General features: G+C 40.0%; 1 protein-coding gene across 4 annotated transcripts in view; it reads right to left on the reverse strand.

Moving 5' to 3' along the window:
• Positions 1-10,832: 10,832 nt before the first annotated feature.
• COMMD1 (copper metabolism domain containing 1) overlaps positions 10,833-13,566 on the reverse strand; it is a 136,688-nt gene continuing 133,954 nt past the window's right edge. For 3 of the 4 annotated variants that reach the window (XM_065401118.1, XM_065401123.1, XM_065401124.1), the window contains exon 3: positions 10,833-11,092. In XM_065401118.1, coding sequence (XP_065257190.1) covers positions 10,985-11,092 — 108 coding nt within the window. In that variant the 3' untranslated portion in view covers positions 10,833-10,984. The remainder of the gene's footprint in view (positions 11,093-13,566) is intronic. The other variant, XM_065401121.1, reaches the window with a different exon arrangement.

Here is a 13,566-nt window from a genome sequence, read left to right on the forward strand (position 1 = left end):
GGATTGAATTTCTGACTGGTTTTTCAATTAATCTCGTCGTGCTGCTTTTTGCATTGTGAATAACACTGGTCTACAATTTTTGAGAAGTCATCTGCTTCAGAGATAAACTGTGCTATTTATTATGTATTTTGATGTGCTGAATTCAAATAACAATTAAACTGATTGGCTACTGTTTCTAAGATATTTAAGTTTTTACATTTTAGGTCTATGTATATTGTGTAGATAGAGTTTTAATCATAAATTGTAAACCTAGGTCTTTTCATGTGTTTATGGTTGCTTTACATGATAATATTTCACCTGTCCTGTTTATGTAACACTTTAAAAATCAGCAAAAGGGTTATATAAATAAAATTTATTATGAAACAAAAGGCAAAAAACTATTCTGTACATAGTTTAGTCCTATTCAGTGTCTACTCGGCGCTTCTTGGCTTGTCTCTTGTATTCATTAAATGGAGCATCTCTTGTCACTGTCCAGCAATAGTCTGCAAGCATTGATGGGCTCCATTTGCCCTGATAGCGTTTCTCCATTGTTGCAATGTCCTGGGGAAATCGCTCGCCGTGCTCGTCGCTCACTGCTCCGCAGTTCGGTGGAAAAAAATCTAGATGAGAGTGCAAAAAATGTATTTTTAGTGACATGTTGCAACCAAGGCTTTTGTATGCCTTGAGGTGGTTTTCCACCAACAACCTGTAGTTGTCTGCCTTGTTGTTTCCGAGAAAATTTATTGCCACTAACTGGAAGGCTTTCCATGCCGTCTTTTCCTTGCCACACAGTGCATGGTCAAATGCATCATCTCGAAGAAGTTCACGAATCTGAGGACCAACAAAGACACCTTCCTTTATCTTAGCTTCACTTAACCTTGGAAATTTTCCACGGAGGTACTTGAAAGCTGCTTGTGTTTTGTCAATGGCCTTGACAAAGTTCTTCATCAGACCCAGCTTGATGTGTAAGGGTGGTAACAAAATCTTCCTTGATTCAACAAGTGGTGGATGCTGAACACTTTTCCTCCCAGGCTCCAATGACTGTCGGAGTGGCCAATCTTTCTTGAGGAAGTGGGAATCTCTTGCACGACTATCCCATTCGCAGAGAAAACAGCAGTACTTTGTGTATCCAGTCTGCAGAGCAAGCAAGAGAGCAACAACCTTCAAATCGCCACAAAGCTGCCACTGATGTTGGTCATAGTTTATGCACCTCAAAAGTTGTTTCATGTTGTCATAGGTTTCCTTCATATGGACTGCATGACCAACTGGAATTGATGGCAAAACATTGCCATTATGCAGTAAAACAGCTTTAAGACTCGTCTTCGATGAATCAATGAACAGTCTCCACTCATCTGGATCGTGAACGATGTTGAGGGCTGCCATCACACCATCGATGTTGTTGCAGGCTACAAGATCACCTTCCATGAAGAAGAATGGGACAAGATCCTTTTGACGGTCACGGAACATGGAAACCCTAACATCACCTGCCAGGAGATTCCACTGCTGTAGTCTGGAGCCCAACAGCTCTGCCTTACTCTTGGGTAATTCCAAATCCCTGACAAGGTCATTCAGTTCACCTTGTGTTATGAGGTGTGGTTCAGAGGAGGAGGATGGGAGAAAATGTGGGTCCTGTGACATTGATGGTTCAGGACCAGAAGTTTCATCCTCTTCCTCTTCCTCATCTGACTCAAGTGAGAATGATTCTGGTGCATCAGGAACCGGCAGTCCTTCTCCGTGGGGTACTGGGCGTATAGCTGATGGAATGTTTGGATAATGCACAGTCCACTTTTTCTTCTTTGACACACCTTTCCCAACTGGAGGCACCATGCAGAAGTAACAATTGCTGCTATGATCTGTTGGCTCTCTCCAAATCATTGGCACTGCAAAAGGCATAGATTTCCTTTTCCTGTTCAACCACTGGCGAAGATTTGTTGCACAAGTGTTGCAGCATATGTGTGGGGCCCACCTCTTGTCCTGATCTCCAATTTTGCAGCCAAAATAAAGGCGCTAGGCTTTCTTAACCATAGTGGTTATACTGCGCTTTTGTGATGCAAAAGTCACTTCACCACAAACATAGCAGAAGTTATCTGCACTGTTCACACAAGTACGAGGCATCTCTGCTCACTTTGGCTAAACAGAAATGTGTCCCTTTGCAAAACCAAACACTGACAAATAAGAGAGCACGACACTGTATGATTTCTAGAGCTGATATAGGGCAATTTGTTCAGCAGAGTGATGTAAGCTTCGTTATGATTGCATCATCCATGACTTCTAGGAATAACATGATGCAATTCATATCATGTATGACGCAATACCAGCTTCAGATTGCATCATTCATTGTTTTGCCTAAAAAGCAAGTACTGTCCAAACCCAGTCATAGATTTATTCATAGATCCAGTCAAAGATGTATTTTAGTCATTTCTGGTTTAAATTGAGATCCCTTCCCTTTATAACTCACTTATCCTCCGCCATTCCCAAGTCAAGGGTCGTATATACTGACCCAATAGCATATCTTGAAAACTAGAGCCAATCAACAATTTTAAGCATCATTTTTGTTCTCAGTGACCCAGAATTGGTAAAGTTTGACTACATTTATTTCAGAAGCATTTTGGCTGTAGAGCAGTGTAATCTAATATTTTGAAAGAAATGGATCTTAGCAGGAGCTTTCCCAATCAGAAGAGTTATTGCCTAAGGAAATACTTCTTCAAACAACACACAGTCAACCTGTGGAACACGTTGCCAGGGAATGTTGTGAAGGCCAAAAGTACATCTGGGTTCAAAAAAGAATTACATACATTTATGCAGTACAGGTCCATCAATGGCTATTAGACAAGATGGCCAGGGATGTAACTCCATGCTCTGGGTATCCCTAAGCCTCTGTCTGCCAGATGCTGGGACTGGAGAACGGAATGAATCACTTGGTAATTGCCCTTTCTGTTCATTCCCGCTCAAGCATGTGGCGTTGGCTACTGTCAGAAGACAGGATACTGGGCTAGATGAACCCAGTAGGGCCATTCTTATGATCTTATGACTAATTTTCTAATTGCAAACCACACGAAAAATAATCCGTTAAAAGAGTTCCCAGCTACTGCTAAAAAGGATCTGAGCCTTGTCATCACCACATGATATCGCTATCTTAAAAGGCTCTCTTTGTAAACTATTGTAACTCTTTTCAGCTAAACTGAGCTCCTCTTTGTAAATATTTGGAATAAAACGAATCAACTGTTGAAATGTCTGAAAGGAGCAAGAAGCAAGGAAAGAAACAAGCATAAAATTGAAAGATAACGTAATACTAAAAATCAGATGTAAAATACATACTAGCTACATTTCAAGTTATCAAAAAGGATTGTTTTTCATTCTAGAAAAAGTATCTCCAAATAATAAAATTGGAGTGAAAATTACACATTAAAGATAGAGCAGCATTATCCATCCTCTGTTCACTGCTTCAAAATTTTAAAGGGGCAAGATTCCGCTTTCCAGTAACAGAATGAGCTGAAGATGTTACTCCTCAGAAAATATAATAAAAAATGTGTTAAGCAAATGGCCAGAGAAAGGAATCTCCTCATGAACACATGGTAAACAAATACATCAAGAGACATCACGAGGATTGAGGAATTGAATTGTGGGGTGTGTGTAGGAGAATACTCTGTTAATACACCGCTACCTCGATATAACGCGACCCGATATAACACGAATTCGGATATAATGTGGTAAAGCAGTGCTCCGAGGGGGCGGGGCTGCGCACTCCAGTGGATCAAAGCAAGTTCAATATAACGCGGTTTCACCTATAACGCGGTAAGATTTTTTGGCTCCCGAGGACAGCGTTATATTGAGGTAGAGGTGTATATGAACCTTTTTATCCAAAAGTAAAACATAACTAAGGGACTCCATCAGCCTCTGATTCCAGTAACCAACAGGGTAAGAACCCAAATGAAATTTCCAGTTCTACATTAGCAAAATAATCTACAACAAATAGACAGAAAAAATATGGAAAAGCAGATTATATGAAGCCAAATAACTTGAACAATGGGAACAGCTATGGAGTAAATCAAAATCAACCTAAAATAGGCGCTCTGTTATTTAACATGCTCCAAAGCTTTATAAAATATATGGTACATGCTTGGCTCGTTTTTTTCAGAAAATGTGGGACGGCTGGGTTTTTATAGACAAACGGTGGGGGAAATACTCCAAATATTGAGCAATTCCAGGAGCAAATAGCCCAAGAAAAAGAAAATCTCACTGAAAGAACTATTATCACAGAGCCGTGAGGTGAATCCCTTTGGTTTGCCAATTCATTGCTCTGAGGTTTGGCTGCCATTTATAAACTTTATACGAAGGAAACAAACAACTGGGATTGGAAAGAATTAAGCGACTACTCTTAATATATTCAGCATCAAAACTACATAGTAAAAAGGCTATGGACTAGATTCCCCTCTCACTCACAGTGGTGTAAATGAGTAGTAACTCCACTGAGGTCAAAATGGATGTTACGTCTATACTTACCTCCGGGTTCAGCGGTAAGCAATCGATCTTCTGGGATCGATTTATCGCGTCTTGTCTAGACGCGATAAATCGATCCCGGAAGTGCTTGCCGTCAACACCGGTACTCCTGCTCCACGAGAGGAGTAGGCGGAGTCGACGGGGGAGCCTGCCTGCTGCGTGTGGACCTTTGGTAAGTACCTTTAAGTTCGAACTAAGGTACTTTGACTTCAGCTACATTATTCACGTAGCTGAAGTTGCGTATCTTAGTTCGAACTGGGGGGTTAGTGTGGACCAGCCCCAAGTTACTTACATCAGCATAAAACTGGTGTAAATGAAAGGAGATGTGGGCCCTAAGTAAATCGCTTAAAACCACTGAAACCTAAGAAAAGAAACAAGACAAATGCATCCGAAGAAGTGGGTTGTAGCCCACGAAAGCTTATGCTCTAATAAATTTGTTAGTCTCTAAGGTGCCACAAGTACTCCTGTTATTTTTGCGGATACAGACTAACACGGCTGCTACTCTGAAACCAGTTAACTGTATTTTATTTTATAGTAATTCCTGGTACAATTGGGAAGAAAAATGTTCAAAAGAGGATTTGTAAGAATAGTGACAAATACAGCTCGACCATTCTGTCAAACCTGGGCTCTGCTCAAGAATCAAGGAGCTGTAACTCACTCCCTGATGGATCCACTTCTCTCTTATACAGTAATGACTGGATCTTGGGGCAAGAGAGAATCTGCCCCTAATTTTCTTATTTACACCGTCATATCTTTTAAATTTAATTGGCTAAAACAAAGGCACAGGAAAATTAATGCACTCAGATTAAATTCATAAAGGTTTTATCCTATATATTTCAGGTTCGTTTATGGTCAATCTCTCTCTCATCTGTGTTAGGCCAAATTCATCCCTGGTGCAACTCTACTGACTACACCAAGCAATAATTTGGCCCCTTACATCAAACCATGACGTTTTCCCTCCACGGGAACACAACTGTATTAATAAGTCATTTTCGTTATGCTGAACTATGTTTATAATGATTTCTGAGAATCTGAGCCAGATTTATGTGAAAGTATAAACATTTCCTAAAATGTCAAAATCAATTCAATAATCTGATAAATTCACCAGATAGGTGGGAGTGATGCAAACCATCAGGTGTCGTGTTTGTGAAAGTGTTCCACATGTTCCAATAGAGGCACAAAAACCATTGGATCAGCTGTCTGGTTTGTTTAATTCTTGGTCAAATTTTCAAACTATTTCATCGGCATTTTTTACCCACAATGTGATCTTTGATCCCTAGATACACTATTCACATTAGACAGAGTTTGCAAAAGTGCCTAAGAGGCTTTCAAAGGCATTTAGGTGCCTAGAGATGCAGATAGGCACTTCTGAAAATCCCACAAGGCACCTATCTCCCACTGATTTCAGTTGAAGGTCAATGGCGCTTTGGCTCTGTAGTCACTCAGTTACTCTTCAAAAATTTTCCCATTATCTATGTGTATTAAAATGTTATTTCAAATCCTGACACAAAGAGTTCAAACCAGACTTCCATTTAGTTCCACCTAAATCAGGTTAAACCTGAGCTCACTTTTACAGAGGAAACCACCTGGTCTGCGACCACCCACGTTAACCTAGCATTAAAGCACTCAGGTGAAGTACAAAATTTACTGCCAATGACAAATCTTGCAGAATGGGACAGTTTTTCCTTTCCAGTCACACCCCTGCAACCTCATTGAAGGCCAGACAGAATTTGGCTCAATATGCGCTAAGTATTTCTCACATCTGCTAGATAATTTACAACTCCCCAGAAGAGGAAAATAAAAGCATTAGATTAGAGAGAGACAATAAATGTTAGGGAGAAAGTTGCTGAAGTCCATGGAAACATGCTCCTTTTTAGCTTCCCAAGTTCTTCCTGGAAAGCACCCAATTATTTCAAAAATGACCCCAGTGTTTTGGGGTTTTTTTTGCCTCAGTAACCTTGTCTAGTTCACATATTTATTATTCTTTTCATGAAATAGTACTTCCTGACATCTGTTCTAAGTTTGTTTCTCTTTAATTTCCATTTATATCACATTTTCCTATCCTCTGTGCATGTTAAAATAAAACAATTACTACGCTTGACATGATGGAAGTTATTTAAGATTGTGAGCGTTAACTGACCCTCTATTTTTTTAAAAATAAAACCTTGTTTAAAACGTATTAGGTCATTTTAATGAACTTTCATTAGTTCAGAGAATCGGCACTGAGTCCCTGGTTCAAATCCAGTACATGTTGATTATGACCAAAGCCATCGCTAGTGGCTGGCCGTCAGGAGGCCTGGTGGTTTGGTGGTCACAGGCTAGTTGCTTGCTGATAGGTGTCTAGTGCTGCCAACTTCAATCTCTGAAAACTGACATATCAGGCCCCAAACAAGAATGAGAGTCTCTTAAAAATCATGAAAGAAAATATTAAAGTCTGGGTTCTTTTTATTTGCTTTCTGAGGTTTCATTGTGCACTCCAGACCTTTTCTCCACAATCATGAGGGCAAGAAATTTACCAGATTAAAAAAAAAATTAAAAAATGAAAGCTGAGATTATCACGAAATCACTTGACTCCTGCAGCTGGGGCTTTAAGAACATCACCACATATTGTAAGACTTGTATTAAAACTATGAGTAGGCAACACTGGGAGTCCCTGTCACAGCTAAAATCGTCCACAAATAGCACTAACAGGCAACTTTGCTGGCCATTTCTGCAGATGCCAAAGGCTGAATTAGCCTGGAGACAAGATAGACTCTTAGTGATAGAAAAGATCCCTCCAGGATGGGTATAGGCACATTATCCAGGATCCGTAAGGAAGCATGTCCTGCTGCTGATGCCCACACTAGCATAACCTCCAGATTTGCTCTGTCATCTCCACCTTTTCTAGTGAGTTGCCAGAGTATTCAAGAGTCTTCAGGTCCCACCCACAAGTGGAGTCCCTCTCCTAGCTGCTGGTGAGACGTGAGGAAGCATATTCCTCTATCAAAATTCCTCTATCTGGCTTCTCAGTGCATCCTGGGTGTCCTGCTTCCACTTCACTCTCCTTTTTCCCCGCAGGCTGAGGACCCTGAGGAAGCAGTAAATAACACACTGCATTGGCAAGACAGAGTCAGATCAAGTGGTGGTGGCAGAAGATGACTCCACCTTTGGGCAGTTATGATTTCTCAGGAGGAGTCTTCTACCCAGGTCATGGAGGTTACAAAATTGGGAATGAGTGGCAAAGGGTAGCTTCTGCTCAGACTCTCATGCACTGAGAAGTGGCAAAGGCCCAGAAGTAGTAAGAAGGGACCTGAGAACTCAAGATGGAAAAATGGATACAGGAGGATGTAAAGTCCTTACACAGGAGAGTGAGAAATCAGGAAAAGGGGCAGCTCTTGAGAGGAGTAGTGCTGGAAGAGGAGGACAGAAGGGGGAGGTGGGCCCCAAAGAGGATGGTGTGGGTTAACCGGGGAGCTGCATTTATATTCTGATTGGGTGGGCAAGAAATCCTGTCCTTTCCCCATTCTGTGAAGGGAGAAGTTGAATTTCTAAGTGCAATCAATCTGGCATCTTCACAAGCCCTAAATTCACTTGCAGAGACAATGAAATGCACTTCAATTATGGCACTACTGTATTGTATGTTGTCATCACTATTCTGTACTAGCACTTAATATAGTCTTAGCTCTATCTGTTGCTTACAAAGCGAAAATAAATTGAAAGAATCAATGGAACCTTTACCCTTAATATGTTTACGTTTTTTGCCAGTGATAACAAGAAAAGCAAGAAAATAGTCTCTATTGAGCAGCGCAATGGAATGCAGGTGACCAGGCAGAGTTGCAAGAGAGGGAGGGGCTTGATCCACAAAGGGACATTTTAGGGACCTGACCACCCAGCACAATTCCCCACTCTGAGTTTAGGCACCCAGGATTGATAGGGAAGAGAGAGGTGCCTAAGAAAGGGATTCACAAAAGCCAGCAGACGAGCAGGGAGCCCCTAAGCTAGCCAATAGAAAATGAGGAGGAGAGCGGTAGGTCCTAAGCCCCACCCCTCAAAGGCAGTTTGGCACTCAAGTTCAAGTCGGAGGGAGGTGCCTAGCTCCACTGGAGATTCACAGCCATGTACCTCTCCTGGAGTTAGGCGCCTAGGCCAGGTCAGTCCTTTTTCAACAAAAACGTCGGCAGAGCTGGTGGTGCAGATACCCCCTTATAACTTTTAGCCCAGCATTTAAAGCACTTGAACAGGTTGTAGGAGACCTGTTGTGGAGCAGTGATTTGAAGTTGGGTCTCCTACATCCCAGGAAAATATTCTAATTGCTGGGCTCTGGCATAGTGTGGGGCAGATGTCTCCTGTTTAAGCTATTCCACTTTTTATAAATAATGAAACAGTTATTGAAACAGGGACTTGAGTCTTCCTCCTCCCAAGGGGGTGCACTAACCACCATGCTACAGAGCCATTCTCACGCTCTCTCACTGGCCCAATGACTACTTAATTATTTAAACACACTGGGGGCTAATGAAATATATGTTTTAGATAAATAACTACTGTATATTTAGATTATAGACACACACGTACACGTGTTTTGGAATTTCATGGCTTCACATTCCATGCTTTCATCCTGGCCCCAAAGCTACGTACAGAGACAGAGCTTTTATTAGAATGAGGAGTTAGTTTATCTGAGGTGAGGTTTATTTTTATTGCACTTAGTTTTGCCATCTTTTCCAACCCCATCCCTCCTGTTTCCACGGGTCACCATCATAGCCCCTCACCGATGTTCTTCAGCAAGGTAGCAAAGAGTAAAGGCTGGGAAATCTCCATGCCAAATCTTTAGGAGCAATGGATCTTGTCCCCTGTCTGTGGAGTTTGGATCATGGCAGCCCAGTATCAGAAAAAAGGGCTCACATCCCATTTCTGGAAAGGAAAGGTTCCCAAACTTTAACGTGGTATGAATACTGCTGAATTAACTGAACAGCCTGCTGGTGGGCCAGCGAAAAGGGAAGAAAGGGGTTGGAACGATTAGGATTTGGTTAAACTAAGCACACTAAAAATAAACCTCTATTCAAATCATAGCAGTAGAAAAAAACTCTGTGCCTGTATAGAGCCTCAGGTCATGTGGTGCCAAACACACCAAATTCAAAACAAATGGGTGAGTACACATACATTGTTACAGTCTGGATAAAAAGAAAGGGGCTTAACATAACGGCCAACTTCCATTGACTTCAGTGGGAACAGAACGGGCCCTACATTTACAGATCAATAAAAACTTAAATACAAGTGTTCCTTTGATCAATATGCTTGTGACTAGACAGGGCACTACAGGCGCTAACAGTAATGAGAAAATTATTCCTATATAGTGAATCTTGACAGCATTTGTTTGTTTAATTTCTGTATAAAGTGGAAGCCACTGAAATGAATCATGGTTAAGTGACTGTGGGCCACATCCACCCCTGGTTTAAGCCTATGAAAGGACTCAGTACCCTGCAGGATCAGATTCTTTGTGGGCAAATACATGTTAGAAGCCATTTGGTGCATGGTAAATCTGTTAAATTGCAAAGAGATTTTTATCAGTGACTGGAGGATTATTTCCTGTCTGGGACCTAGGATTTTTGCTACGATATTTATAGCCTGCTTGAGAGAGAGAGAGGGGTCAATATGATGTGTACCAGGAGAGTTCTTCTCTGTGCTTTGGAATGGCTGATGGATTTGCTTCCCTAACTGTTTTGATAACTGTTTTCAGTAATGTACTATATGTATGTGCTAGTGAACTAGTTAAATCGATTCTTTTATAAGATTCAGGGTGTGACGGGAGCAGGTGTACTAATCGGAGTCTATCAGAGCTTCAGGTCTCTGCGTTTGACTGTCTACTAAACTTCATTAGCAGAGATTTCCTGATTCAGTTTCTCCTTTATGTTTTTCTCTACCTGTGGCAGTTAAACCTCTCGTCTCACCTATTCTTAGTTGGTTGACGTTGTATTCGTTTTTATACCTAGTGCACAACCACAACAGAGATCTATCACAGACTTTGACTGAGACCCCAGTTTGCCCCCTTAGGTTCCAATGAGAAAGGGAAAGAATTATCATAGAAGATCTTTACTTTATAAGGAAAATCTGAGCAGCCATTAGATTGTCTGTCTTTTTCCCCTGCCACATGGCCGTTCAGTTTCCCTTGGATACTGACTGCAGCCCAATATTTATCTCAAGAGTCAGAGTAGTCAGAAGATGACTCGACAAATCATTAAGAGGCATGAAAAGGAAAGCCACACTACTCTAACATGTAGGGCTTGATTATGCACAGCCTTGCTCAGCTGTTATGCAGTTAGGCAAGTAGCCCCATTGAATCCAATGGGATTTCTTGTTTGAGTAAGAGCTCACAAGTGTCAGAGTGGCACAACCGAGCCCACAATATTTTATTTTATGATTAAATATCACTAGAATATTGATAACAATTTCATATATAAAAATAGAAATTATTAACAAGTACTAAGGCCAGCTATGTTCTGAGTCACAATCTCTTTATTTATCTTAACAGTCAGGTGGTCTGCGTCAGCGCCGTTATGCTCTCTTCAATCTCTGACAGTTTCTTCAGCATTTGAGTCACCTTGGCCTCATCAAATTCCAAACACAGAAATTCAGATTCCTAGAAAATAAAAGGAGAAGAATGACATTTAGTTAAGTAAAAAAATGGTTCTTGGTGAAGAAAAACTGTATAGGTCAGCACGATTGCTGGAGGGGACATTGAATTTCATTGTGGGAGATCCCCACAATACTTGACATCACAGAACAGTTATGCCTACAGACAATTAAGCAGCAGCACTGATTCGCTCTGAAAGGCCGGGTCACACCATTCACAAATATAGTTATTCTCAAGTGGGGTATAAACCAGGATAAACCAAGTGGAAGGGATCTTGTCAGGGACAGAGAGAATAAACACACACAAAAATAAAATGTTTCTAACCACGTGCAATTAGTTGTTAAAAATCAGCAGGAAAAAGACCTCAGGAGATTTCTCTCCCATCAGTTCTACTCATCAATATATCTGAGTTGGATAAAGTTCCTTGTATAATTTGGAAGATAACATTTAGATATAGCAAGTGTACCTGGCTGCATTGTACATGCAAGTCCAGGTGAAGCTGCACCAATGGTAGAGAAACACTGGGAAATAATTACAAAAATGCTAGTGCAGACACAGCTACTCTGCAGTGTGATTGGGACTGCACATCAGACGCTAAGGTCAGAAATAAAACAAGAGTGAAAATAGAAATCATGGGGGTTGTACTTTTATATTACAAACCTCTGGTGTCTTGAAATGCTCCATTTTAAAAAACAAAGCAAACCCTATATTCAAATACAGTAATAACTTCTTATACCATGAAGGGAGTGCTCTTTTTTGAGGAGAAAGATTAGAATATTCAGCCTTCCAGGCAATCTGACTCACTGAATAGCCAGGAGTTCTTTGTATCAATATACCTACAGCACAGTTTACTAAGAATGGAAGGGCAGCCTCAACTCTAATTTTTTTTTTAAATCAGTTAGACTAAAATCTCTACCATTACTTCAAAATACCTTTGTTTTAACATTTAGTATTTTCCAAACTTAATTCTATGCACTTAACTGATTATTTAACAGAGAAGATCAAATCACCAGAAAAATGCAACTTGAAAAATGTCTGAAGTTGGTTATCTAAATTTCAGAAAGGCATGACATGAATTTAAAACAACGAACAGATTGTTTTTCATATGCACATGAAAGCAACTTCACTACTTGCTTTCTTTTTTTAATACAAGAATCTTTACTGGTTTTTCAAGGAGAAAAAAAAAAGGTAGAGAGAAGTGCAAGCAAAAGAAAATATATACACAAAGAAGTTAACTTGTTTATTAGCAGCACAGAACAATCAAAGAGAACACACAAAACTTAAACAATCATAAAAGAGAAATAAGTGTAATGACAGAACCTGATTTTTAGTACGTCAGGCACACAATTGCGTGCCTGCAATGGTGTACTGAAATTGCACCTGGAATAACGATAATTGCACATACAAATCAGGGATGTGGGCTCAAGTGTACAATTTGCACACACATTTATGGTAACTGCAATTGTGCCACTGAATTTTTGAAAATCAGACCCTAAAATTTTAAAGTGTTACTTAACTTTACATTTATCATGTTGTTGCCTCTTCATCCCCCCAGCTCACTTAATGGTAACTTCTCTGTTACAGCGCTCTCTATTGGATAGTTCCTTCTGCATACATTGTTTAGATTTGCACTTTCTAAAACTGATTAATTAATTTATTTAAATTGCTACTTAAACTCATTTTGCATCCTTATTTGCTAATTTAACCCAACAAACCAAGAATACACAACCCAGAATCAGGCTGTATATTAGCATGCTGCTCCTCTGATAATCCTCTACAACTTTTGTTTTTTTAAAATAAAACTTTTTACTGATTTTGATTCAAACAGTGCAGTGCCATGATAGTCAGAACTGAATTCATATTGGTTCAGGAGTCACAAGACAACTACAAATAAATACCCCAACCCAACAAATAATTAAGCACAACATTTTTCAACAAAACCTATTTTAGCGTTAATGTAATATTTTTATTTAACTATTCAGGTCTAGTATCTTCAACAAAGACTTCTCAATATGATTTTTATGAAGATGACAGCTCAGTAATTTGAAAAAACAAATTGTATAAATAGGTTTGAAGGCTAGGACTGGGCATTGAAGACAACCTCCCACAATTTATTGCTATACTTTGCAATGCCTATTAATGACACATTTAACAGAAAATACTTCGGCACCCTGGAACCACATATAAAATACATACACCCTTATGGAGCAAAGTTAAATTTGATCAGTCTGTGGTATTAAAATGTTTGGTATGGAATTTGACAGCTTATCTCCACTTGGCATTGTGCTCTGTTGCAGCTTCTTTACTAGTTAGAGTGCACTGGAAAAAATCCAGGTCTCACACACTTGAAAATGCAGTTAGAATTGTATGAGATTTCCTCATGCTCATGGTGGAAGAGCGAACAAGACAATTCATAACTTCGTAGGCATTTTGATTAGTAAACCATCTTGAGAAGATAGTGTTGCAAATGATCAGTTATT

The sequence above is a fragment of the Emys orbicularis genome, chromosome 3 (assembly GCF_028017835.1).
Source record: "Emys orbicularis isolate rEmyOrb1 chromosome 3, rEmyOrb1.hap1, whole genome shotgun sequence".
Classification (NCBI taxonomy): domain Eukaryota; kingdom Metazoa; phylum Chordata; order Testudines; family Emydidae; genus Emys; species Emys orbicularis.